Source organism: Phaethon lepturus, unplaced genomic scaffold, assembly GCF_000687285.1.
Source record: "Phaethon lepturus isolate BGI_N335 unplaced genomic scaffold, ASM68728v1 scaffold9447, whole genome shotgun sequence".
NCBI lineage: Eukaryota > Metazoa > Chordata > Aves > Phaethontiformes > Phaethontidae > Phaethon > Phaethon lepturus.
In genome coordinates this window covers 119,858-147,424 of record NW_010554022.1, presented here as the reverse complement: position 1 = coordinate 147,424, position 27,567 = coordinate 119,858, and the positions used below count along the sequence as shown (strand labels likewise).

The 27,567-nt window shown below is 38.3% G+C and overlaps 1 protein-coding gene across 1 annotated transcript in view; it reads right to left on the bottom strand.

Moving 5' to 3' along the window:
• Positions 1 to 1,079: 1,079 nt before the first annotated feature.
• The window catches only part of PARD3B (par-3 family cell polarity regulator beta), a gene marked incomplete at both ends in the record, with an annotated part of 143,268 nt that continues 116,780 nt past the window's right edge, over positions 1,080 to 27,567 (bottom strand). The window contains 3 exons of the mRNA XM_010291689.1: positions 1,080 to 1,272; positions 1,796 to 1,971; positions 2,963 to 3,169. Coding sequence (XP_010289991.1) covers positions 1,080 to 1,272; positions 1,796 to 1,971; positions 2,963 to 3,169 — 576 coding nt within the window. The remainder of the gene's footprint in view (positions 1,273 to 1,795; positions 1,972 to 2,962; positions 3,170 to 27,567) is intronic.

Genomic DNA, 27,567 nt, shown 5'->3' with positions numbered 1-27,567 from the left:
ATGAAAAGCAAGCTTATGAAAAGAACAGATGTATAAAGCTCATGTACAATCAAAATGTGAAATAGATTCTGAAAAGGGAATCACTAAGAATGGTAACCTATTGTTCCCAGCATTGCATATTGATCATTATCAGATTTTTTGTCAACTACAACCCAAACTTGTTTTGGCTTCGGATGTCATCCCATATTCTTTCTGGCTCAGGCATCACACCCCCGTAAGACTTTGCTCTTCAAACTTTCAGTCTGCCAGTGACACATGAAACAGAACACTTATGATTTTGTCAGACCTCTGTGTCACTCCCCTCCTCTTCCAACAGCCCTATTGACACCAAAGAGTTAAAAAGAAGAATGAAAATAGACATAAAGCTTAAGATACACAAGAGAGTTGTTGAAGTCACCCCCCTAACTATTCAGTGTTTTGACTGCTGTTCCATGTTAAACCCTATTTCTTTAAACAGTATGAACACAAATGCAGGTGCAATGCACAGATGTATGTGCCTCCTCAGCATTCCTGAAGAGCCTCATCTGAATGCAGACTGGTATACCCACGCACCTTCATCTCACAAACACTAAACTGCTGAAATCATGCAAATTTGGCACATAAGCAACCCTGTATATTTTTGATAATATCTCTACAGGTTCAAAAGTTGATAGGACAATTTTGAGGACTCCTACTGATGATACATGGAAGAAAGCCAGCTAAAACCTTCCATGTCAATATAACATAAGCCATTTGACTCCAGGCGACATATCAACAGAAACCTGAGAGTTCATATATCACCGTCCTAATGAATATCACTAAATGAATGATTTTGCAGCTGAACTTCTTAGATTACTAGTCAAATGCATTTTTGCCTAAACAATGATTTTGGCTTTTATATGTATCTGGCTTGTTTACAATACAGTATGCTAAGAAACACCAATAGCCTCCTAAAGCTAACATTAAGCAGTGCCACAAGTAACCACATGGTCATACAGTCTAGTCTCCGCCAGGCGATAACTACATTTCATTCACACACCCTACATTAATTGCAAAGATCTACTTAAATGGAAACACTTTAATCCTCAGTAAACAGGTACCAGAGGCACGGTTGATAGCAACCAGAATGCCTGCAGCACCAAAGGCTCCAGCAATAGCAGGGGAATGGCCTGAAGAACTTTGTCTAATCTCCGATGATTCCAGAAACCAACCAAGCCACAGAAGAAATCCAAACACTTGCATGCTGGACAGGGAGGATGGTGAGCTTTTGACCACTGCAGGCAATGGCTGAAGCTGTAAAGCAAAGATTTTATCACAGCTAGTGGTATTCAGCAACTGCAAATGTTACTGGACTGTTTACAGTAACACGAGCAATCCTGCTCTCCCCAAAGCTCGTGAAGGAAGCAGATAAGCAAGGGAAGAGAAGGCGAAGGTCTGGGCGTGGGAGTAGGTCATGTATTACTCAGAAATATTCACCACAAAGCCTCCCCCACCGACACACGCTTGTTTTTAGCCTGAAACCTTGAATCTTTTCTGACATATGGGAATGAATTTCAAAGGCACAAAAAGACATTTTGTCTGCCAAATGTCTTCTGCCTCAGCTATAAGTTTGGTGTAAAAGTATAAACTGCTTTCTTTTTAAATAACATAAACATTATTTTGCGTCCAAGTGAAATAATTTTTCCACTACTTTATGAGAGCATCAGTTGTTTCCTGTATTATAATGAGAATGGGAGTCTGTTTTACTTTTTTAAATGCCGTACCTCAACATGACACCAAAGCCTTTCTTCTTTTTCTTTTCTGGATCTTCATTTTCTTCCTTCCTTTTCTTCTCTTTGATTTTAGATTTGCCCTTTTCCTTTTTCTTCTCTTTATTTTTTTTGTCTTTTTTTGCTTTGGCTTCTGCATCTTCTATTTCAGGGTTCCCTGGAGGGACAGATTCCATGTTCTGAGCTTCTTGACCAGAGTGAGAGCTCTTATCAGACAAACCATCTGCCCAGAATGAAAAAAAAGGAGTGAGGATGGCTAGGGGCCACCAAAATGCAAACACATGAAATACAGCCTGAGTATCTACAAAGTGCTCAAATGACTCACAACACTTACTCATTTAATTGAATAATTTAAGAAGCAGACTAAACATATCCAGTGAATTCAAGCAGATTTCTATTGTAAATTAAATACAGAGTTATTTCAATGACTTGTTTTTGTGTTATTATTCCCGATACAAAAACCTCGACATGGCAAAACACCATTCTATTTGAAATCTACTTTGTTAACCTCCATCAGCTAGAGAAAACTGACATGCTGGGATGCAAACACTGAGACCTTACTTCAGCAAGAGATGCTGGCAACTGACATAACCAACCTACGTAACGAAACAATTTTATTCATTCCCTGGAATCTTTCTATTTTAACAGCTAAAAAAGAAATAGCTAAACTGTTCTGTCTGGTTGGAGAAGAGCTGTGTTGTTTCTATTTGGGGGGCTCAGCATCCAAGCAGTTTTATGCTTCATACTAAAGGAGACATATTTCCAGACTGGAGGTCTATAAAGCCCACGGTGACAGAATGAGCAGCAGGGTGCTATCAATACACTCTGCCTTGTCTATAACAGGAAATAAATTTTCTGGTTGGAGAAGGGGGAATTGTAGACAGCTCTATAAAACAAGCAAAATAATTTTTAATGTAATCTGAAGAAGGCAGCTGCTTCTTGAAATTGAAAAATACAATTATTTAAGGATTGAGTTCTAAATCCTCCAACCCACCCCTGCCCCAAAGGAGATCAGTGAAAGACTTTACACTAAACCCAGTCCAGGTTGGATGGGGTACTGCAAAGACAGTTCTATTCAGTGGAAGACATGTGCAGCTTTTAAAATGTGATCAACTTCAGTTGGACTAAATCACTTGCTTATGTGCTTTATTGAGTTGGCCCTCAGCAGTGCTAAGTGAAGGTGGCTGCCTCAGTAAGTGCCATTAGCAACATACCCTCTTCTCCATCTTCAGGTCCATCATACGACTTGTCAATGGCAGCTCGGAAACTCTCATTACACCCTCGACCACGGACCACGTGAGGCCTGGGTCTGTGAAAAGGGAGTTCGTTCTTCCTAACTTCGGCCACAGCAGTCTGAAGACTCTCAAGGGAACTGGATTTCTTCAATCCCAGAGTAGGACCAAAATCTTTGCCAGAAGAGTCTGAAAACAAATATTTAAGGTTTTATACATAAAACCACACAAGAGAAATTAAACTAGTCGGATATGTTTGTGTACTTTATTACTTGGGGCCTTTGAAATAGTATGCAATCAATGTAATCTGTTCTAAAAATAACATCAAGTTAAACCTAGTTCAGTAGATATCTCCATTCAGACTTGGAGGCAATGGCACATAATTTACGGACCTGAGAACAGTAATGGGCAATAACTGGTTTGCTTTGCATCAGTTTAAAGTCTGTACCAATGACAAGGATGGAGTTGCTTCTTTACCCTTTGACAGCAATATCCAACTGGACACTGCTAACAGTCTCAGGGAGAACATTATCCTTAGACTCATTAAAACAAACACTGCTACACAACAACAGTTTCAGTTTTTAGAATGGGTCAGGTTGTATGAATGGTTGGTATTTTCAAACACATTTATCTTGTGAGAAGGTATTATTACTTCTCTCTCAGTTTTATCCAACGTTTTTCTTCAAGCCGAAATTGGTGCTATGTTATCAACATACACAGCAGTTTTTTTCAAGAAACAAGTATTTCCAAAGCACAGCTTAAGAACTGGTGTTGCTGCCTTTTTCCTTGTTTTTCGGCATAAGCAAGCACTTCATATAAAAAAGAGCAAATACCCCCCAAGTCTTCCAAACCTTTCATTTCTTTGAATACTTGACTATCTGACTTTAGAAATACTTTATATTGTGGCAGCATTACTGTTAATTAGTATTAATACAACGATAGTAGAATAGGTAAAGAATAAAGTTCAACGAATACATGCATACTAATCAATGAAGAAATTCACAGCTTAATTTAAAAGCCTTTGTAGCATCTACTTATTTTTTATACAGCAGAATAGTAAATGTGATGTACAGACTTTGCCTTGCAATATGCCTTCTGTCTTTGAGAACACAAATGCTTTTGTTTTCAACTTTTAAGCGATCCTAACAACAAGCAACAGGAGAATACAAGATTGGAAGTTCTTCACATAGGTGTCGATATACTGTCATGCCTGAAGAGATTCAAGGATCACAGAAAAAGACAGATACGTTAGCACTATGTGCTAGGATTCAGCAATCCTAGAGTGCAGGTATTTCTGAACTAAAAGTGTCTGATCAGTGAATTCTTAAAAGGAAAAAAGCTAAGAATTAGCACAAAATACAGACTCATCAGTAGTATCTACATAAAGCAGTTTATACTTCCACTACCTGCAGACTGATATGTAACTGAAAATAACGTGGTGGGGACAAACAAGTTTAAGGGAAGTCTGGTTGCTGGGTCACACAGTGCAACCTTCTTTTGTTCACTAATTGGCATTCTGGAGACTACCATTGTTGCCAAATTAGCAAGTGCTAAAATGGAGTTAGAGCAATGGCTTGCATACAATACAAAGGTACTTAAAAATCACTAAAAACTTGTGCATTAGTAAGAGCCACTGTGGTGCCTATCTTGGGCTGAGAAGGAACAAAACCAAGGGAAGCATCATCCTGCAAAAGGTGGCAAAGGGAAAGCCATGCTGATCAGCAGAGAAAAAGCTTTCTTGTTTTTCAGCCAGGAAACAGGTTTGATGGGCTGCTTCCCCAGAAGACGGGGCACAGCGGTAAATCTGGCAGAGCGCGGCAGGCCGCAGCAGCCCCGGGAAAGCGTAGCTCTCGGCCAGGCTGGGTCACAGGCTGAGGGCTGCCTTGGCGGAGGCGTGCCGGGGGCTACGGCTCCCACCTCCGTGGGCAGCAGGCACCCAGTTCGCTGCTTGCGGAGCCTCCGACGAGCGGTATCCCCTTGGGGATGGTTTTAAGGTGACTAGAGCATCTGCAAGGAAGCCATGGCCACAGGCCGACCTCCAGAAGCGGGCAGTGCAGTCGCTGAGAAGGGCCACGGCTCTGCATGGCCACAGACCACAGGGATCAGTGGGCGCCCATGGCTCGGGGAGGCTTTGCGGCCAGTGCTGATTTCCAGCTGCTGCAGCTTCCTGATACAGCTGTGTCAAAAGCCAGCACAAAGGTGGCTATACACACATACAGTACAAGCTGCACTACATTAAGTTAGTGCCCTAAACTGTATTTACCTGGAAAAAAAAGCCTCAGCTTAAATGCTGGTTAGAGTCTGTCCTATATAAAGCTAAGCCCATTACTCAGACTGGAAGGCTACTTTTAACATACAAAGGCCATTCCTAAGAAAATCCAAGGGAACAACCTAAGGTTTGGAGCGACACACTCTAATGTTACATGTAGCAGAAAGCAACTTGTCTGCTCGGCCTCGCTGCACTTTGCCCTGCACACACAGTCGTGCAGTTTTAGGCACCTGGTCACATACTGTCCAGTTCAGTCAGGGTCACCAAGAGAAGGTTCTTTGTCCAATACATGCCTTAAACAATTGCATGGGAAACGCCGAGTCATTGCCAGAGTACGTTTCTTTCTGTATAAATAGTCTTTATTTTGGTATTTTGTCCTAACATAAAAGTCCCCCTCAAAAATTAATTTTAGCAATAACTTCCTGGGTTTTTTTAAATTTTAGAGAGAACACTTATAGTGGCTTTCATGTAGTATTTTCAGTTGCTACTAAAAAGAGGAAAGAGAAGAGAAACTAAATGGAGCACTCTTTAGCTACCAAGTAAATTCAGAACACCACCACTTTGGAAAACTGAGTATTTTTTTTCTAATGTCCCCAAAAGAAATAGAATTGGCTTATGGTCACTTCATAGTTTAATTGCCCCTGTCAAAGACTGTAATAATTTAGTCTGAAATTTCACTGGCAACATTGGAAGTTTCTCACTATTACCATGAAAATCCACCCATGAAGAAGCATCTTAACCCAGGTGAAAAACAACTTTATCTTTTCTTATTGATGACAGTAGTAGCAATACATCCTCATTAAGAAGGGGAACACTGAGTCAAGGAGTTTACATCCTTGGACATTTTCACCAAGGTTTCCAGTAAGAACTTCGTATTTTTGCAATTCAGTTTGGTTTTGTTTTTTTTTTTTCATTGTAAGGATGCTGCAGTCACATACTAGTGCACAACTAAACATACTGGAGCTGAGGAGCTTCCCTAAGCAGGGAGACTAGTCCCCTTGCTTTCACAGCCAGCGCCTGTTACTGGATGCTTTACAGAGATGCACAAGACACTGTAAAGAACAAAACCCAGATCCCAACCAGGGAAAATTCCCTACTTGCCCCCCACCAGTATTTATTCCATTTCTGCAGACCTTTAGGACTGCCATAAACCTGAAAACATGAATTTTTCCTCACTGGTTAAAAAAAAAAACAAAAAAAAAAAACAAAACACAACAAAAACCACAGCAAATAAACAAAAAACTCCCTCTCATCTTTCATAAGTTATTAACAGACATTTCTGGGGGTGTGTGGTGTGTGTGCGCATGTACATATCTAGCCCTACCCAGGTTGTGAATATAAAAATATAGTTTAATTGTTCACTGTGTAAAAAATGTTCATTTTTATGGATTTTAAATTCTTGAGCCTTCATTTTACTGCTTCTTGCAGTACAATGATAAAAAGTCAACTGAAGTATCCACTTTTTTTTAAATAAATGGTTACTTATGCATCTCTACTGAATTTATGAGAGAAAACAACAACTGATATAGTACCTGCCTACGACTGTCTGAAACCAACTTGTTGATTCCTGGATAATATCTGTAACTGATCATCCTTTAACTGAAAGATGGCATTACATATACTTTCATTTTCTGCTCAATGCCAACATGGCTACTACCGATTTTTTTCTTAATGTACTAGTAAAGGTAAACCTGCTTTCTGTTCTTTTATTACTATTATTAGTAGTTTCTGGTATTTCCAGGCTACTCTTTTTCCCACATCTGCACGTTCCTTTCTTTTTTTTTTTTTTATAGCCCAGCAGAAGGAAACATGCCAAAAGTAAGATGTCAGTCATAAAAATCGAAGGGGAAAAAAATGACACAGTGTTGTGGGCAATGCAAGCCACCCCAAAGGCATGTGTAGAGAGAGTGGAATTGAAGAGAAGCCATGAATCACTGCCACTCTAAATGAAATACAACTCCTAAGACACCCTAAACAGTAAACATTTTATATATTTATCATTAATTTACTTTTTAGATAATGATTCTTATTTAAACCCAAAACTATATGAATATGCCTAAATGATAGTATTTAGAGGAACACATTTGTGTGAGCTAGACTAATTTACTATTTACATTTTGAAAGATACAGTGAGGTAAAAACCAGTTATGAAGAAGGAAAAAGAAGAGAAAGTGTCACTGAGACAGAGAAACTAGAACAAACACAAAGCTGCAATAGACTACAAATAGTCTGGCTCTGTATTTACCAGAGCCCTAAACACACACGTTCCTGGTTCCTACAGCATTGCAAATGATGGAGGTGCATGTGTTACCAGGGAAGAGAAAATGGTTATGAGAACAATGAGTCTTCTATCCTGTGGGTACTGGAATGCTGAAGATAGCACGTGAGTGCTTTTAGCAGGCAAACAACTGTTTGTTCACGAAACACCAAGGCTGACTCCTTTTGTGGTAGGACTCGGTGAGATATGCCACCAGCTTTTCAGGAAGTAGCTAGAGCCCAGTGCCTGTTCGGCTTCACACCTACACCTTGGGTAACGGTCACGGTGCCCAACTTTGGCCTCACTGAACTCGGGCCCACCCCAACCTAACTGATCTAACTGCTTGCTCTATAGTTTTCTCTTCTCTAAAGGAATTGGGGCATGTTTAAAATATCTTTTGATACACAGACGTTCCTATGATTTTCAAAATACAATCCATTCACAGATCACAGATATGTTTGGGTTTTTTTACACAAATTAATGTATCGCTAACCTTACATCGCCCCTGCAGAGGTGAGGATAAGAAGCATGGTTTCAGAAGCACCCCAATGTTTGTTCAGCAAGGAAAAAGCACGATTTCTGTTGTACAGAATCAAACCACCACATAGGTAACAAGGTGGTAAAATAGGCCCCTCAGCAGAATTTAATCAAAATATATCCCTGCTGTAGGTAAGCCTTTCTTATGAGAATGAACCAAATCTGTTACCCAAGTGAAAGATGTCCAAAGATACAAAAGGCAAGAGACAGCCAGTAAGACCTGACAGCTTTACTCTCCCCTTACCTCCTTTTGGAAATTTGCCTCTAAATAAGTTGGTGTATAAAGTGAAAGCTGTGAGTGTCTCTTTTAACAAGCTTAAGGTTAAAAGATAAAACATTTGTCATTATTACCAATCTCCATGTGCCATAAATATCAGAGAATAGGTAGACAGACATGGTTCTTACCCACAGGGTTGCAACTGCATACGGTGACTTTAATTAATTCATATTCAATTCTTTCTGAACCATTTTGTTTAGTGTAGCTTCATTTATTTCTGGCAGGATTCACAGTATGCACAACTGCAAAAGACTTTTTCCTCTCACATATTTTTATATTCAGATACTTCCTCAATCATCAATGGATTCAATGCAGAGAATCATTTTGGAAGGAGGAATTGAAAGTCATTACATCATCTTGCTTGTGATTTTCAAATGAAGAACTTTAATAGGATGTTTTTGTAGAATAACCTTAGATCATACTGTAGTCTTTGCTTCAACACTAGTTTATACAGGTAGCATAGAAAAGATTATGAAGAGCATGATAAAAAGCAAGAGAAAAATCACTATCTTGTGCTCATATATTAAAGACAACATGTATCGTTTTGCTCATTTTATACCTCAAACCAAGCATTCCAAATTAGAAGCAGGAATATTGAACACAGAATAACCCCACACCTGACAGAAGGAAAAAAAAATAATCTAAGAAAGAGAAATCAAAGCATGGGAGAATTTAACAAGTTCCCTGATTAGAAGAGCCAGCTACAGTCTTCAGATTTACAGATACTTCAATCTATTTTACTACATATAATGATTGCAATTTAGCCCATATTTGCACAAACTGCAATTTCAACTATGAATAATGGCAGTTCACAATTAGTAGCCCAGAAGGTACACTGAGCTTTAGCCAACTGAAGAGGAAAGGCTTGGAATAAGGCAGCCATTAGGCAAGAGGTGAATACACACTACTGTTGTCTTAGAAACATACACTGATGTCGCTCTTTTCTATAGTCTTACCGCTAACAAACAACAGCACTGAAAAAGGACATTAATATTTCAGAAAGAATAATATATACAGCATTAAATGTCTGAAAAAAGCTAGTGAGTTTCACAGTGCAACAATATTAAAGCTAAGAATTCGCAGCAAAAGAAGAAAGAGCTTCAAGCAAAAGCACTCTGAGAAATGGCACATACATTTGCTCGGTTAGCGCTGAATGTTGGACAAAATGCAGCCAAGCCTGTCTTTGCATAAAAGAATCTCTGATGTTACCTGTTGAAATGATTAGTTTTCTTCGTTTGGTTACACAAGTTTAACCTCTCACACAACCTTCCACTTCACAGTATAGCTCTGCATCCAGTGAGAAGTCTCCCTAGGCATTTGAATCCCTACTCCTCCGGCAGGCTAGTGTTCTCTCTCCAGTTGGTGCAAACAGCAGCACTTGCCCTTCGAACAGGTCCCCGAACTAAGCCACCTGACCTTCTACAAAGCAGGAGCTTGCTCCTCAACGATATTTATATATATCTCAAATTGATTTTAGATATAGCTGTTACAGCCTGCTAGAGGAAAACAGCTATAGGAAAGGCAATGCAGACAGGAAAAAGTCCAGTTTTTAGAAAGTATGATTCCCCGGTGCTTTCAGGCACCTTGTAAACTGATCAGTCTGGAATTGAGTAGTAATAAAAAAATTCCAGCGCCCTGAGATTGCTTTACTGCTACTTCGACACCCACCCTCTGATAAGGTTAAACATTTCAATACAGCTTTAAAAGATTGGGAAATGTGACACTTTCTGAGATTAATTGATATGAATTACACTTCTCAAACTAAACCAACATTTTTGTTCCTAGGCCAAAGTTTAACACAAAGTGAGAGTCCCTGCACTAATATTTAAACAAGGCACTTTTAATGGTATGAGGCTAACATCTAGAGCATTACCTTTGACCTGTGGGAGAGAGGAGGAAACTACTTCAGTAGCAGAACAGAAGAAAGCAAGCCAATACTTACGTTAAATTCATGGTTATAATCTGCCTATTTTGTTAAGACTTAGGCTTATTTTGAAATAAGCTGCTGAATTATTACTCAATCTTAGTCATCAAGCCTGAAACTGTATTTTTAAAAATGACTAATTTAAATCAGAAGTAGCAAATTAAAAGGATGCAAAAAGTTCATATTAAGCTTTCGGTTTTCTTTGCTAATTCAAACCTTTTTTTGAGTTCTTTACATGTGAATGCAGAAAGAAATTGTCTCATATCAATATTTTTATTGTTCTTAATTATTTTCTTTTTTAAAAAGTGGTATGTCATTTTTATGCATCATGTTTTGGCCTGGACACATTTTTACAAACGTTCATATAAGCTGCATGTTAAAGACTGCTTTATGTGTCATTCAGGGATTAATTTAGGTTATTACAACATCAAGGAAGATGATTACTGTAAAAGAAAAGCCAAGCCAAGGCAATAAAGAAAAATACATTTCAAATTTCACCAATTTAACTTGCTAATAAAAAATAAATTATATAAAACCCTTCCTTTGTGTGTGCTTTTCTATAGCTGTGAACATTAAGACCAAGGAAAAAAAAGCTAGATTTTTAACAAAATAACCTGGAAAAGGGATACCTTTTGCTAATAATGGCATTGCTTTTGTACACCTGCCCACACTCTGATCAGTGAATCCTACACGCTCGAGATATTTATGAGATCTCTTTATCGCTACACTCCCCCCAACTGCCCAACAGCCACTCTAATTTAAGATGCTCTAAATATTGTTGCCATGGGTGACACATGAACATGGAGTAAGGCAAAGCTCTGCTAATAAAAAGGCTTTCACAGCATTTCAGTCCTTGCTCATAAGTAAAGTTAAAATTTATGGCTTTCAAAATACTGGATCTGAGAGGTCAGGTTAAATGGCTGCTAGTAATAAAAGGAATCAATATGCCACAGCATCTGAAGCAGCCAGCAAACTAAATAAACACTTCATCCAAATCCACTTGGCCCTGAATTAAAAGAACATAAAATACTGTATTTATTTTGTTTGCCCTCCACCAGTCCGTGGTTTGCATCACTACATCCGCTAGAATTCTACACAGAGCAAGCAACAAACATATGTTGGCCAAGTAGCAATTAAACTGTATGTCAAGGCTAGGAGCAATTAACTGGGCATTAACCTTATCAGGGAACCACTTCTGGATTAGCCAACTACAAATGGGCAAACATCTCAGTCTGGGAAGATTCTGCAACGCATATTTACAAAAGCTTCAGAGGACTCAGACTTTCTGTCTCAGGCACATACAAAGTAAATGAGCCATTTCCAATAATAACCCTTATTCATAAACCCTGAACAAAACCAGAATCACCTTTTCCAACGATTACCGCGTCCTATTAGAAAAGAAATGCCAAACAGTTTGTTCCTTACCACACTTTAAAATAAAAACCAAAAGAAGTGAACTCACATCTTTTGCTCCTAATCTACAATTGGTTCAGTTTATAGATTGATTTCTAGAAGAAGTTGTGAAAACCTATTTTCTCCTGGTTATTTGTACATCTTTAAATAGAAAGTGAAATAGAAATTGTCCGTTTAAGAAATTAATGCATGTTTTGCTTGAAGTTGCCAGCAGATAACCTGCAAAAAAGGTACACATACAGCTGTAATCATCAGTCTATCTCTATATATACACACACAGAGGCCATTCACAAAGAGGTGCATATTTTTGAAATGGCTTTGTGAGTTTAATAATATTTGCTTGAAACACTTTTGAAAAGTTGATGTCAATATCCAACTCTCCAATGGGAATATGCAAAATTCTGTCAAACCTACTATTAACTAAGAGAAACAATTAACTGGCACAGCTCTGACTCAAAATCCCTACAGAATTTGAAAGGATTATGTAGGTTTTCAGCAAAAGTCCTCAGCAAAGGTTCCTTTTTATTTCCTAGTGAGGTTTTTAGTATCACTTGAATGGTTAAAAATTTGATAACAGCATTTTATTATAGATTATTCACAGCTGAATTCATAGTTGTGGTGATATCAGGTCTTTAACCTAGCTTTATTTCACATGCTTCAACTTCCACCCCACCCCCCACCCCGTCCTCTGCGCTGAAAGTTTTTTGCTTGGTCTCATCATTCCAGCGATGAGGATTGCTTTTAGAAAAACAAAAAATCCCAAAGAATACACCTCCCTCTTGTCATATGTGACTAACTGAGGAGTGGGAAAAGCACATTATTCCAGCCAGCTAATACTTTTTTTTTTGTTCCCTATTCAACCAATAACTCAAAAAGGTCTGAAAGCAAACCTCTCAAGCTTTGCATTCAAGTAGGCTGTGAACTAGGTCCATCACTGCAGCTTCTGGGGAAGGAAAGTTTAATTTCCATGTCTAGGTTATTTCCTCTAACATCAGTTGTTTCTGGGTAAACTTGGCCATAAACTTGTGCCTAGAGTACAGGAACAGAAATACATATGCACTCCCATAGGTACATAAGCATACAATGATACTCCACGTGCACATTTTCAGCAACTACAATGATCCCATCTAGCAACACACCAGAAAGGAATATTCACACATGCTCCTCGACCTATGTGTTTAAGTAAGTTGCAAAATTTAATAAGAAACTCAAGAAGGCAACGGGTCATGTGAGCAGAGAGAACATACATTAAATAAAGACTTTAGTATTACGAACAATTATTTTGCAGGTCTTAAAACATGAAAAGTATTTTCAGGGCTTTCTTCCACACATCTGAATCCTTAGAAAAATCATGTCCAATTCATGGAACAAATGGCAAGGAATTTTCCTTCTAAACAGCTGCAGCCAAAGATTTTGCTAAACGGTTCTGTAGTGTGCAAAGACAGAAACTCGCAGCCAATGACATCTGGCTGTCTTTTGGGGTTTTAACAGACATGATTCACAACTGGAGTACAACCCCAGCCTTGCTTAAAAATAAAGTCGAAATACTATAGTTATATAGGTTAACTCTTGCGACCTAGTCTATATGATTTACTGCTTTACACTTTACATTTGTTTGGGCACGTATAGTACAGCCCTTCCTTAAGAGGTCTGCACCTTGCTAGATATATCATGATGTGCCATTTTAATGAAAAGGTTATTTTTAAAAAGAAACTGTCAAGGATGTGAATGAGAGATCAAATAAAGCTGGTTTCGCAAATCTGTACTTTTTGAAAACTCGTTACACGCTTAGATATTTAGCAAAGTGCACCTAACCTTTAATCTCTAAGTTTTGTTTCCCCTGCAGAGATTTTTAGTATCCTAAAGATGTTATTCTATTAATTACAGAGTTATCTGTTTAGGATCTTTTTGAAATGCACTTTTGCATTGCTACAATGTGTTTAAATGGCAAATTAGAAAAGCTAACAGAATTGCTCCATGGAACAACTTAGAATACGATTTAACTGTAGTAGCAAATAAATACAAACTTTTCTTCAGATTTTCTTATGTGTTTTTCTTGCCTATGTCCAAATGACATTACCTTGTTCCCTTTCACTTGCCCAGTAGATTTAGAATAGATGCAAATATGCTCCCAAACATAATATGGTACCATACTGCAGAAATGTAGGCTCAAAAGAGAAGAAAGGATCATTCCAATTCCTCTTGGTGACATCCCTCATCAACCAGTGGGGACATTTCTGGAGAAGTTAGTCAAAGCACTATCCTAAATTGTGATAAAAGTTTCCAAATTTCTCCAGGTTTAACAGGCTGGTAAGCAGTAGCCACAGTGATACTGCAACTAAGGTAACTTGATACAGGTTAAGCACAATCAAAAGACATTTTAATAGACAAATCCAAGATGGCTTAGCTTAGAAAAATAAAGGTTTCCTCTAAGCTAGGACTCAATATTACTGGAAAACACATGATTTTGCTCAGTGACTCCATACAATCTTGAAGCACAGACTTGAGTCTAGCTACACGTAGATCAGGATGCACATGGATAATGAGACTTTTAATCGACCGTATCAGAAAACTGAGACAGTACCATAGATCAGGTGCAAAACTCGGTGCCCAGTTTGGTCTACTTCAGCTACTTGGTGATTGGATCTTTGGATGAAATTTCAAAATCTGGTATTACAAAGGCAACTGTTCTACAAGAACAGGCAGCTATTTCAAATAAGCAGCAATATGAAATATCCTAAATTAATACTGAACTGCAATCTTTGCCTAGAACAGGGTCCTAAAAGCAACTGATAGCAACTGCAACTTTTAGAAGCCTAACTCTAAGATCAAAGCCCAAGTGTGCTCAAATTAACTGAGACTCTAGAACTGGAACAGGTAGGTTCATTTCCAACCTGTTCAAGCCTGAGGGCCAAATCCTCAGCTGGAGTAAATCAACATTTTTCCACTGTCTGCCAGCTTACAGCAGCTGAGTATCTGTCTTTTGGTCTTTGTACTCTACTGGCACCATACTTTGTCATTACACACACCCGCCCACAGACAGTCAGACAACATTAACTCATTTTATGTTAAGTTACAGCACAAGTGTCAGATGTTAGTAAGTTCAGCCTGTGGTGGATGCAAAGTAGTGATTTTTAGATTAAAAAAAGCTATTATTTTAGCAATCCAGAAAGTCATCTTTGGTTACCCTCTAGTCCTGCTAAAGGAATAAGAAAAAATGAATGTGTTTATATGCCTTTCAATAGGAGCCTGTTTACTCTTTGAAAGCTCTGTTTTTACTTATTTAAGGAATCAAAGATCTGGCAAAAAGCAATAGCTTTAAAAGTATAAGCAGCACAAAGATGCATCATCATATATGATCAGTAGTTTTGAAATATTACCTCATGCTTTAAGCACATCATCACAGGAACTTTCTGAGGCAAGAGCACCTCTAGCAGAGTGCTCACAAGAGTACTACTACTACTCACAAGAGTAGTTTGTTGCAGTGTTTTCCCTGGGTTACTTTTTATTTTGTGTATGTCTTTGGTAGTGTAGTCCGGATTAAAAAAAAAAAAAAAAAAATTAAAAAAAATAATTTGGAAGTCACTTATCTATCTTATAGCAAACTTTCACTGTGCTCTTTTTCTAGTTCTACGGCATTTAAAAAAATTAGTAAGTATTTACATATTTTGAAAAGAACACTTTCCAAGCAGTGTGTTTTGATTGTTCGTTTTCTTATTTTAAGTAATGGTTTCCTCCTCTGCTGATGTTTGCTGGTTCTTTGGTCAAGAGTGATGGAATCCATCCAAAATATGCTGGATGATGCTAACGTCTGAAATACTAATCTGCAGCTTTGGTTTTGCTTGAGATTCACATTTAACTTTAGTAGGGTCTGACCTCTAGCCAGAACACCTTCATGGAGACAACGTAATTACATAAATGTGCAAAGCAGGAGTTACTGTTGATCATCAACCAACCAGGAAATAAATCCATCTACAAAGAAATGCTGTCCGATATACAGCACAAATAAAAACAAATTAAAACGGATTTTTGTTAACCTTTTTCTGTTATGCTAATTTGAGAGTTAGCAGATATAAAGTTTTCAAGTTCTAACGTGGTATTGCAAATGACATATTGCCATTTAATACCCTGAACTATTTGCAACAATAAATGTCTTCCTTTCTAGTAATCTAATTTTGAATTTTATATTTGGCTTATTTAATACTAAAAGGATAGCACATCGATCTCACTTTGACCTCAAATGTGTGCCCTATAAACACACAGTTTAATTACGCATGAAGGCAAACATATTTGGCTATATATGCACACAGTCATATGAAATAAAAGTATAAAACTTCATTCTTTGCAATTATGTTGTGTCTCAACTGCATTTCTAAATGCTATGAGAACATAAAAATTAGATACTACTACTTGTATTACTAGCCCTTCAGTAGATTCTTAAAATTAAATAATGAGTATCACTAATATTCTTGAAATTAAAAGCTTTTGCTCCAACTACAATAAAAGCCAGTCTCATAAGCATTAAGAACAAACATGCATAAACATTTTGAACGGTTTCAAGGATATTAAGTAGCTCTGCCAGATATCTCTAGCAATATCAGAACACCTTATTTTGCCTTTTTTCGGGGACTAGTGCTGCACTTTAACTTTTTCAGGTTTACCAACTGTGCAAGAAAATAGCTCTTGTGCTCAATGATTACCTTACACAGAAAACTTTTAGCATCTATATGATTATACTAACTTTTTGTTTCTTCTGTATCAAGAGTGAACACTTGCATCTGTATTCTGCCCTGTATCCTATTTTTCATGAAATATTTTTGCCACCTTTAGTCTTTTTTTTGACTGTGGACCAGTATTTCCTCCACGTTAATGGCGAAATTTGGTTAATTTTTTGGAACGCATGGCATTCCATTTCCTCAAGAAGATAATGCAAAACAAACCATACTGTGGTTGGGTATGGTTTGACTCTTAACTCTTAGAGAAGACTTAAATGATATTCCTGTATGCTAAAGCACATTACAAACATACAACCTTAGTTCAATCAGTTTGATCTAAACCAGCTACCTTGAGTAAGACTTATGGCAATCAATTACTTCAATTTTTAAATAATTCATAAAACTTCACAAATACTATCACAGAGTTAATCAGAGCTGCTCAGCAGCTTCTTCCCTCAATCTTTAATGGGTATGTCAATCCTCATATTGGATAATGATACATACTAAGGACTTTACTTCAGAACAGAAAACTAAAATCAGATTTTGAAACACTAAGGTTAATGTTAAAAGAAAAAATGTAATGGTTCTTCTACCATATGCTTAATTGGTCTGCCTGCGAAAAAGCAGTCTCACAGGAAGGAGCAGGAAGCTATCATTTGGGTGCATATCTTGCTGTAAGAGAAAAAGAAAGTAACAGGAAATCAATCATAATTTCTCTTCACAGCCACAACCCCGATAAACATTTATGTGAATAATTTTTTTTGTTGTGGATACTACGAGTTTACATGTGTTTAAAGGGAGGTAAGAAAACTCAAGAGAAGCAAAATCTGTTGAAGATTAGCAGATATATAGAAACTATTCTTGCTTTCAATCTTTAAGTCCCTGACTATTTGAAGGCAAGGAGAGCTCTTGGAGAAATAAGATCTAAACTTGTCATATCTTTATATTTCTCATTAGGCATTAGGATTTGGTGGTTTCAGAAAGAGGACACAGGCTATATAGACTTTTTGCCTGATTAAGTGTGACCTGTTAGGTTCTTGAGATGTGTTACAGATAAAAGGTGTTCAGAACAACAACAACAAAAAAAACCAAACCCAAAAATAAAGATGATACTGCTTCATGTTCCTATCAATTCTTCATTACTTGCATTATGAAAGCACACAGAACCTCTCGAATCATGGGCCAAACCATCACTGCACTTGGTATTATACCAACTCGAAACAGAGTAAAATTCAGTACCTCTAATAATTTTTGATCAAGCCTACCTGTATTTCTGCAATACTGACTCTCTTTTGAGGGGCAAGACTATTGATCTCTGTTTCTGCAGTGATTTATTTATGATTTGTCAACACTTTGTAAAGTACAGTTCATCTCCTGTTACATTCCCTTTATGCACCTATGCCTCAGATGTTTTCTATTTTAAACAGAAAAAACAGATGTTTTGTCACATTTACTAATTTACTCAGACCTCACATTCAGATTGAGCCTGAATTGTTAGGGTAAGTACAGTATTTCAAATGAATGTAGCAAGCCTTACCCCGTAACAGAGCTAATAACAAGTTCCTTCCTCACCTTTTAAAGATGACATTAGTGGTTCATTTCTTCTGAACAGCAATATAGAAGAGCTGAGCACAGAATTTCCTGATGTTCTCTTAAACTGTTTTTGCTATTTGTTTATTTCAAGTCACTTCTGACACAATGGTCCCTTCTTGTTTAGGTGATGTTCACAGAATGGGTTAATTTTTCTTCAAGTAGATTATATAAAAAAAAAACCTCAACAACCTTTAAATGTGTTTAGTGCAGAGGCCCTCTGATTTGGAGTTGGTATTTTGTGATAGCTTTAATACAGTCATATTGCTGACTCTGTCATTCTTCAATGCCTGTGCTCTTAACTCTTAGAGAAGACTTAAATGATATTCCTGTATGCTAAAGCACATTACAAACATACTACCTTATAGTTCATTCAGTTTGATCTAAACCAGCTACCACGAGTAAGGACTGATACTGATATTGCCTTATATAGTATTACTGTTAAATTTTAATCATTAGGTTTTCTTAGTCTGATTAAGCAATTAAACTGCTTACTTGAAAACTACAGGCAATTCATTTATATGGAGGTACTAAGAAATTCTATTTGAGGTTTCAGAACAATTCCCTACCAAAGATAACAAACACATGAAAGCTCAAATTGCAAAAGCATATTTCCATATTAGCTGTTCTAGTATTGTTGGCCTTTTCATTTATTGATTCTATTTACTCGAGCAGTCATTCCTGGTTTCCATTTTCTAAAAATCACCAACGAAATGGGTACTCTATTCTGCTAATGCAAATTACAGTGCAAGTGAAAACTCTCCACAAACTGTAAGTGTAACTCATCATTAAACTGGGAGAACAATTACTGCCTCTGCTTCTTTAGCTGTTAGAACCTCCTTAATGTCTAGGTTCCCTTCTTTCAAGTTTGGGTCATAAAGTATTTGCTGTAACAAGACAGAGGAGAGAGGTGGAGCTTTTAATGCCAAGTCATGTAGGTCTGAAAGTAATTACTGTTGCAGAAACATTTATTGTCACTAAGGATTGAGGAACAGCGAAATGAGCAGGACTACCTGCAAGGTAAGTAACTTTTCAAAACAAACAAGGGCAGAGTTTGCTCTACATTTGACCTTTTTCCTGTTTCTTTTACTCTAGGTGAGTATCAGAAGATTCTTGCACCTCCAGTTGAAATGAAGTACTAAATATACAAAAGGGTGTCAAGAACCTAGGCAAGACTCCCCTAAGAAAAAAAAAACACCCCCCCAAAAAACCATGGAAAGGGTTCTGATCTGCATATATGGTGCTAGGAAGCTGGGGTTTTTTCCTCAACAAACACATTAAGTGAACACGTTATTTTGGCTTGAAGCAATCAAGTACATATCCACATCTCTTGTCACTAACAACTTTACCTACCTACACGTACTTTCTCTGTTGCTTTGGCATCTTGCAGGGTGAAGGAGCAGTATAAAAGACAGGTAAGCTAATCAAACGCATACCACTGTGTTGACTGCTGTGCTCAGGTCAGAATTTTAAAAGATTATTTGTGGGCTCTTCCATGAAGGGAAGAGGAAGGGTAGAAAATGAAAAGGGAAACCAGGCAACACTGAGTCTATGTAGGGATTGGATTTTATAAAATATAGTAAGTACTTGCTCTTGGAAAATGAATACTTCAAGATTTCAGCTTCAATCTTGTGCCCTATAACTCATGACCCCCCATTTTATTTACAATAGCTAAGATACTTAATCTTTTTATACTATCACTCTGTATCGTTCCAAATCCAGATGTTTAGGCCCAGCACTAGCTACTTGAAGTCAAAGTGATTCTTTAAAGCATAAGTGATTTATAGACTACAGCAGAATCTTTCTACACAGTTTGCTATATTTATAAAGAAACATTTTTATGTGTTTACACATGCAGTAATACTGTATCTACTACATACTAAATAAAATGCATTATTTATTTGCATTTTCCTATCTGATTTTCTGAAAAGACTCATGAAATTTTAATGGAAGTGGTTAAAGCAACAGACTATGTATTAAAATGATATACAAAAAATGACCTTAAAAGAATACTATTAACATTGCAAAGTAAAGTGCTTAGGCTTGGAGAATGCCACAGCAGAGGTGTCCATCATTAACTTATTTCTCTCTATACACTCATTGTAATAGACTTTCACTTTATGTCCCAAATACATTATGATGATTTTATTTACAAAGCTCCAGCTTACTTCTTTCAGGAAAGATCTACAAATACTTTCTTCCACATGTACAGCAATTACTCTCCTTATTCAACACGCACTTTAGTATCTGCTCTGACATCAGTGTTAAGCAAGTCTTCACGCAACTTTCTCTGAAACACCTTATAAGTTAGTAAATTTTTTTAATCAACACTAATGATATCATTTTAAAAGAAATATGTACTATCTGTGTCTCAGAGACAAGGAACTGAAACAGAAGGATGAAGATCAATTCAGGTTCCCATTTTAGATTCTGAAGACCTGATTCCCCTGCCATCCACTCCCTCTTCTGAATACTTAACATCCAGCATTTCCTGGGCTCACAGCACTACTGCCATCGACTTTGGTTGCAGCCTGAATACATTCAGCACTTCTACAAATCAGCACACATGCAGGTCAGGCACCAACAAGGTGAAGAACACACTACCTCACTGAGCGTGGTTTAAAGACATCTCCCTGCCCCCAGCAATTCTGAAGTACAGGTACAGCTAGAAAATAATTTAAGCAGTATTTAGTGGTTAGAAAACAGAAAAAATGTTTCTTTTTCCCTGAGATCATCTACACCATTAACATCACATCCTCCAACTAGAATGTACCGAACTGCTACACATCTCAATTTCAACAATAAATGAGGTGAGGGTTGGACCTTACACAACAGCCTTCCTTAAGCAGTTCCCTCTTGTGCTTTGAAAGCAAAGTCTTTGGGAAGAATTAAGTTTTGATTATGTGAGTCTCACACTATCATCATCCACTAAAAGGTTGTGAGCTGCCTTTGCAGCCAGCCTTACAGCTAGTGTTTCCTACTTCAGACATCTTAAACCTTCAAACTCTGGTCCTTTTAATAGAGTTTATGTATCTACAGTTTCCTAGGTGTGGAGGTTTGGTGGGGTTTTTTGGTTTGTTTGGTTTAACGAAAAGCAGAGTTTTCTTTACAGCAATGCTGGCTGCCACCCTTTTCTTCCCCATGTGTCTGTCCTAGATCAGCACAAGCTAGTATCCCCGTCTCTCTCAGTTGTGTCACTCCTTCCCACACTGTACCTCCTCACCTAGCCACACGCCCAATCTCCCTTTCTCCCCCACCCCAGCACCCTTTTCTAGCTCCCTCCCCACCCCCACACTAGCTTGCTATCTTCCCAGCCTCTAGCCGTATATTCTTACCTTTTCCTCTCCTAAATAAAAACAAATATCAGAGTTATTTTAGGAGACAATAAAAGAACAACCTCTGTCAAAAAAGCAAATGAAACCCACGCCTGAGTTGACACTTGAATGGAAAGTTTTACTTCAAACGGCTCCAGTTTCACAGAATCTGTAATGGGAGGTGTCACGCATGACACTTAACAGGTGATAACACAGTGACTACTGCACACTACACCCATACTTTATACACAAAAAGAGAAAAGAAAAAGCAAACGATGAGTAAAGGTTTTTCCTAAGACTTAACAATTTACCCATATTTCCTACAGGATAGCAGAAAAAGAATGATTGTAAGAAATAATTTTTCTCCTGTATGTTTTTTTTCATGTATTTGCTCTTTTAATATAAACTCAGACTGAGAATTATTCTTTGTAGCTATTTTATGATGTACATTTCAGTAATAAGCAGTGAATTATTTGATGCAACGGCTGACAAAATTTATTCCTGGATGTAATGCTCATTCTTTTTTTGTACCTTTAAGATTAAAACCAGTGTGCTATTTTTTTGAAAAGAATTAAACTCTAGAAGCTTCAATTGAACAATTTTGTCATTTTGTTTTCAGAATTAAGCATCTGAGCAGATTATAAAGCAATAAAGAAAAAAGAGGCATCTGAATAACTACGCTATATTGGATTTCTCTTTTATAACATCTCTGTTTGTCAACAGCAGTATTACAACTGGCAACCAAAAAAATCCAACCCCTTTTTTGAATACAGGAATTTATGCCAACCGCAGACAGCAACAAAAATTGTAATTACATGAAAAACCCAAACAAATCAATGCCAAATCCTCTCTTCTGGTCCTACTGCAGAGAGGTTTGAAAACTGCCATAGCAAGTTAACTGAGGTGTTTGCTTGCACCCTTTGTAAGGGCAATCGCTCTTCAGTAACGGATGCAAACTTCTAGTGCCGGGTTCTAGCTCTGTTCTGTTTGTCCCCCCGTTTGCCAGGTCCTGACCGCTGGAAGGGAACTGATTCTTATTTAAGCTTTCAGTGCAGCAGCGTCAGGGTCCTGCTGCTATATGGCACTAAGGAAACTATCATTCTGAACTTGGGCAAACTGTAGAATTAGGGTCTGCCTCTCTTCAGTGAATTCCCTGCTGTGCCCAGAGCCCACTGTTCACACTAGACAGAATGGCTCCTTCCTACTCCCTTAGTCTGTGAATTCAGCAAGCAAGAAACAATAGAACAGGAGAAGGAGATGGTTGCCCAGAAAAAACAAACTAATACTGAAATAATGCTGTGCAAGCAACTCTCCCCAGGACCTGCCTATGCCCTGCATGCTCTCTTGGCCATGAGGGACAGAGGTGAACCATAAGCAGAAGAGTAGGCAGAAGGCTCTGCATGAACTACTACCAGCATGGCCAAAAGAACTCAATGAAATAAAGATTATGTAGAAATAACTGCGCTGAGTCTGCTAATGTCCTTAAAAATCTGGAAGTGAAGCCTTCAGGTCACAGATTTGCTCCCCTCCCAGACAGATAACCAACCCAAAAAAGTTTCTTCTAGGTATAAGAGTCAGCTTGAAGAGGAAGGAAGCATTAATGAAAGAATTTTCACAGCAGAAGGTGAAGAACTAGAAGGGCAGGAATCAGATATGAAATAGCCTCAATACAGGTGTCAGACTACTTGTAGGGGAAAAAAAAAAAGAACATCTAAGTTTCTCTTAAAAAAACCCACCACACAGTAACCATAAGAGATATAACCATAAGCTTGGTCTCACATCAGTAGGGAACTTCAGCACACTCATAGGGTTAAGATACCAACCATTATACTTATTACTTGCAGACAAAAAGTAAATTACTGGAAACTACATCACCTCATGCAAGGCTAATGTAAGGCCAATGAGAAATTACATCTATCAAGACATTAGGCAGAAAAAAGGGTAAACACTAGAGGAGCTCATATGTTTTAAAAGGGCAGCATGGTGCCACTGCCTGAGGTAGGAGGAAAGTACCTTGAGTCAATGGTAACTCAAGGAAGTGCTTTCTACTCTTCTATGAAATGCTTTCCACTTGGGTTGCCACTGCTATGTACAGAACAACTCTCCCACTTTACTCTTAAGTCAGAAAAAAGCGTTTCAGTAGGCCAGTTAATTAGGGATGATATTCTGGGTACTTTTGGAGTGCTGTGTAGGTAAGTGCTAAGTAGCATCGATGTATTGAAAGATGCACTAAAAATAATGCTGTTTCATGAGACATACAAATGGCAATGCAATTCTGTTCTTCAAAGTTAATTTCTGAACCATATTGCTCTGCACAGCTTTTATTAGGCAAAGATGTGTATTAATAAATAGTGCCAGCAACCCATTTTATAGAATAAAACCTTGTTTCAAATGTTATGGAAGGCAAACACTGTACAAGGTACTATTCCAGAAGAGAGCTGGACTAGAAATATCAATTACTGGTAGCTACCTTCAAAATCCTTCTTATTGACATGGCAAAATCATGGGACTTCAAAATAAAAAATGAAGATGAATCATTCAAAGTGGAGAATCATAAATGCTTCCCTGTCTATATCCCACCTTCAGATGGTAATGTGACTAGCAAATTATAGGGTACTACAAAGTTTTAAAAAACCCACAAAATCAAAACCAAACCAAACCAGTTAAGTCTTCTGTGGGGTTATGTCATTTTTAACTTTCCAGTCAACTAGTTTTAAAAAAGTGTCCCCTTCCTCTCTTCAGCCGGTAGCTCATTTAGTTCAGTGTTCTTCTTTCTACTACATCTCATACTTCATACTCCCAAATGTAAGTTAGAGGGCCAGATGTATTATCTGGGAAGTTTTCCAAATTCATTAACTCCTTGGCACCAATAACTTCAGGATAGCCACTGCCAGCACTGAATATTATGTCCAGCAAAAACCCAGCTCCTGGAGGGAAAGGATTAATAAAATGAGCCGTTCGGCAGTAGCTGTTGGCGTCTCTGGTCACAACAAGCAACTAAAAGAACCACAGTAGCTGCCAACGCTGATCACAGCCAGCTTTTCAGTACCTAGTACTCTGAAGGTCTCTCCTGAACATCTGCAGATCATTCACCACAAAGCTTGAAAAACGTGCAGATACTGCTTGAAGGGACACAAAACCAACAGTCAGAGAAAAGACTGGCAGGAAAGCTGTGACTCCGGTTCTAACTGCAGAGGGTGGTAAATGTTACCCAGCAGCATTAGAGTGATATCAGCACTTTCTCCTCAATTACAGAAGATGCAGTCTGAGGCAACTCATTTTGCTTTCTGAAATGGATGCAGTCCGGCTGTCACCAACTAAAGGGCTGATGACTGAAGAGCCTTGCAAGGCCCTAAAAATGCAGGAGACCTGATGGATCCACTTGCTGTTTTCAGCTTTCTTCTTAGGGCCAAGCGGGGAGTTCCATGAAGGAAACCAGCTTACTATCAGTCATGCAGGCACTTTCATGAGCCATCTGTTCAGGCACCATCACCAGAGAAGCTGTCTGATTTAAAGATCAACATACAGCAAGAGGTCCCCAGGACTTTAAACATTAAACCGTTTTGCTGGCTGCTGTGCCTGCCTTTGAATCTCCAGTTTCAATAAAAAGCACACCAAATTCTTTAATTCTTCCAGCTTCAAATTTACATTCTTCAAACATCCAACTTACTGTTTCTTATTCTTTGATTAGGGGTAATGACAGGTTTCTTCTTGGGTTTTTTTTGTCAACTCCAATCACTTTAAATTTACTAATATTTCTTACTGGGCATGATATTCCAGGATCCAGAGATGCCAAGACCTTAAGGCCTAATAACCACTTCTGCAGAACTGCAGTATCCATTATCCTGTGTGAAATTCTGCACTAACACAGTTACGCTGCTTCTGCTTTCAGAGAAAGCTTTATTTCTGCCTGATATAGCACTCCTCCATACTCATAAGCTCTCCTACCCTCACGTCAGAAACAACTTGGAACACGAGGCAGTAGGAAGCTCCAACTCAAAGCAGAAACCTTCAGCAAAGACATGAAATATGGCACGCTCAGCACAGAGTCACAGGCGAAAGTATCACCAGGTCTCGGGAAGAGAATGCATGCCCCAAACAGCGTACAACTGAGAACTCATGCCAGCACTGCACCATTTACTACAGAGTATTTCAGCATGTAATACAGACTTCTGCAGGCATGCCTCTCCTTTAGTCCACTGCAAGCTGACACAGACAATGTATTTACCACAGAAAGATGACCACTTACTTCAAATACTAGCAGGCCTTACGGTAAGTGGATGCATTCACTACAACTATTAAAAGTCTGCACTTTATTTCATACTACTTAAACATTCTGGGGTTTTTCATACTCTCTTGACTTGCTTCACTGAATTCTGTGCAGAATAATATTCAGCAGTGCTGACCAGGGGGAGAAATAGCAACTATGATATGAGTGTGAATATCACACACCCCCCCCGCCCCCCCCAGTTAATATAACAGTATGCCCAGAATGACTTCAGGAAATTAAAGAGGAAAAAAAAGGAGGTAGAAGATATATGAATGTATGAGTATCTTGTCTGGAAAAAATTCTTGTGTGTTGGATTTTTTCTTCCTAGTCACTTTTCCCACTTCTGTATCATAAGGGAGCTGTAACATTGGGTAACTGCTGAGCATGAAATTTCCCAGGTCTCATTAAACAAAGTTCCTGCCCCTTCCTCTGCTCCTGAAACGAAGGAAAGAGGCTGTTGGTTTGCAATCTCTGGATGCCAACCATTCATACTGTGTAATGCATAATTCCCATATTGCTGACATGTGATGGAAAAGTAGTAAATCTTTCACCTCTATTGTTTATTTTTGAAGACTGCAGTTTGGATATCTGCCAGACCAAGCCTTGTCCTCCGAGAAAAAGCCATCATTACTGCCATGCAGACTTTCCACTCCTAAGTTTACCCACATGTAAAAATGAGGCACTCCTGACACCCAGAATCACTCTCGAGCATCTTGCTCTAATAAGCTTAACGTCACAGCTTTAGCAGGCATTTCCCTAGCTATGCATTCACAGGAGCACTCTGTACAGTTCCTATCTGCCGGACCTCTTAAGTTTTATTTCATGCGGGTCAAAGTGAAATATCTATCTTTGGAATACTTTTAGGACACAAGCTTCCTTCTTCACAGATAAGTCCAAGTTGTTCAGGACTTTCCAGAAGATGTACATGCGCTTTTGTTCTTAAAGTGGGAACAAGGGAAAGGCCTTGCTGTTGAAGCTAGGGTTGTTTTACTACACTTTTGTAGTACACAAAATTCACATTTGCTGTGTAAGACACAGTGAAATAAAAGCTTCTGCTCAACTTGCTTCTCCTCTTCTCTGCTTGTCAGACTCAGCTGCTCCCAAGGACTGCTCAATCTGCCCTCAGACCTTAGGACAGGATGAGTCTCAGAGTATAGCAGCCTGAACAAAGCTAAAAGATAGCCATAGCCCTTTAACAGCAAGTAACATCACACAGTCAAAAATACACAAACCCAAGTTTCACTGGCCATTAAACCTCTCAGAAACTCAGTTTAGTCTTCAGGACAAGAAATAGAGGCTCAAACTTGCTCCTCCGCTTCCCTTCTTTCAGCACAAACACATGTCTGAAGATCTGCAGATCTTCTTTCACTCATGCTTTCCTCCCTCAGATGCATTTGTCTACCCCTTCCACCCCAGTTAACTTCCTTCAAGCTCAAGCTGATTCTGGGATCAAAAACTGACAGTTACAAAATCATTCATCTCTTCTCCTGAACTTCCTTTTTCTTGCTCCGTTGTCTAATCCAGAAGAATACTATTCTTTTTTGCAGAATTATTTTTTCTGCTGGGTTAGCTCGCCACAACAGCTCATTACGCAATTATAAGAATAAGAATGCTGTCATAGAGAGAAAGCGGGGAGAACATGTGGCAAGGCATTTATGAATACAAGGGCATCATGAGATCCTCTTCAGGAGACAGGAAAACATTAAATCAACTATGCTGTTACAAAATCTCAGTCACAGACCCTTGAATTTGCATTCCCGCTGCAGTTGGTCTATGTTCAGCTCTGCTCTAGATCCTAAATCTCACATAAGAACATTGAGGGAAATGAGTTCTCCTGCAAGTTTGTTATTGTTCTCAGCAGATCACATTTATTCATTTTAATGACTGCAGTTCAAAGAAAGATCAATGGGCACTGCTCTGCCATATCATAATACAATGCACACCAAGAGTCTGTCACAGAACACAAAGAAATTCATAAAATCAAAGTGAATAAGTGATTTAAGAGAAGATTCTTGCAATTC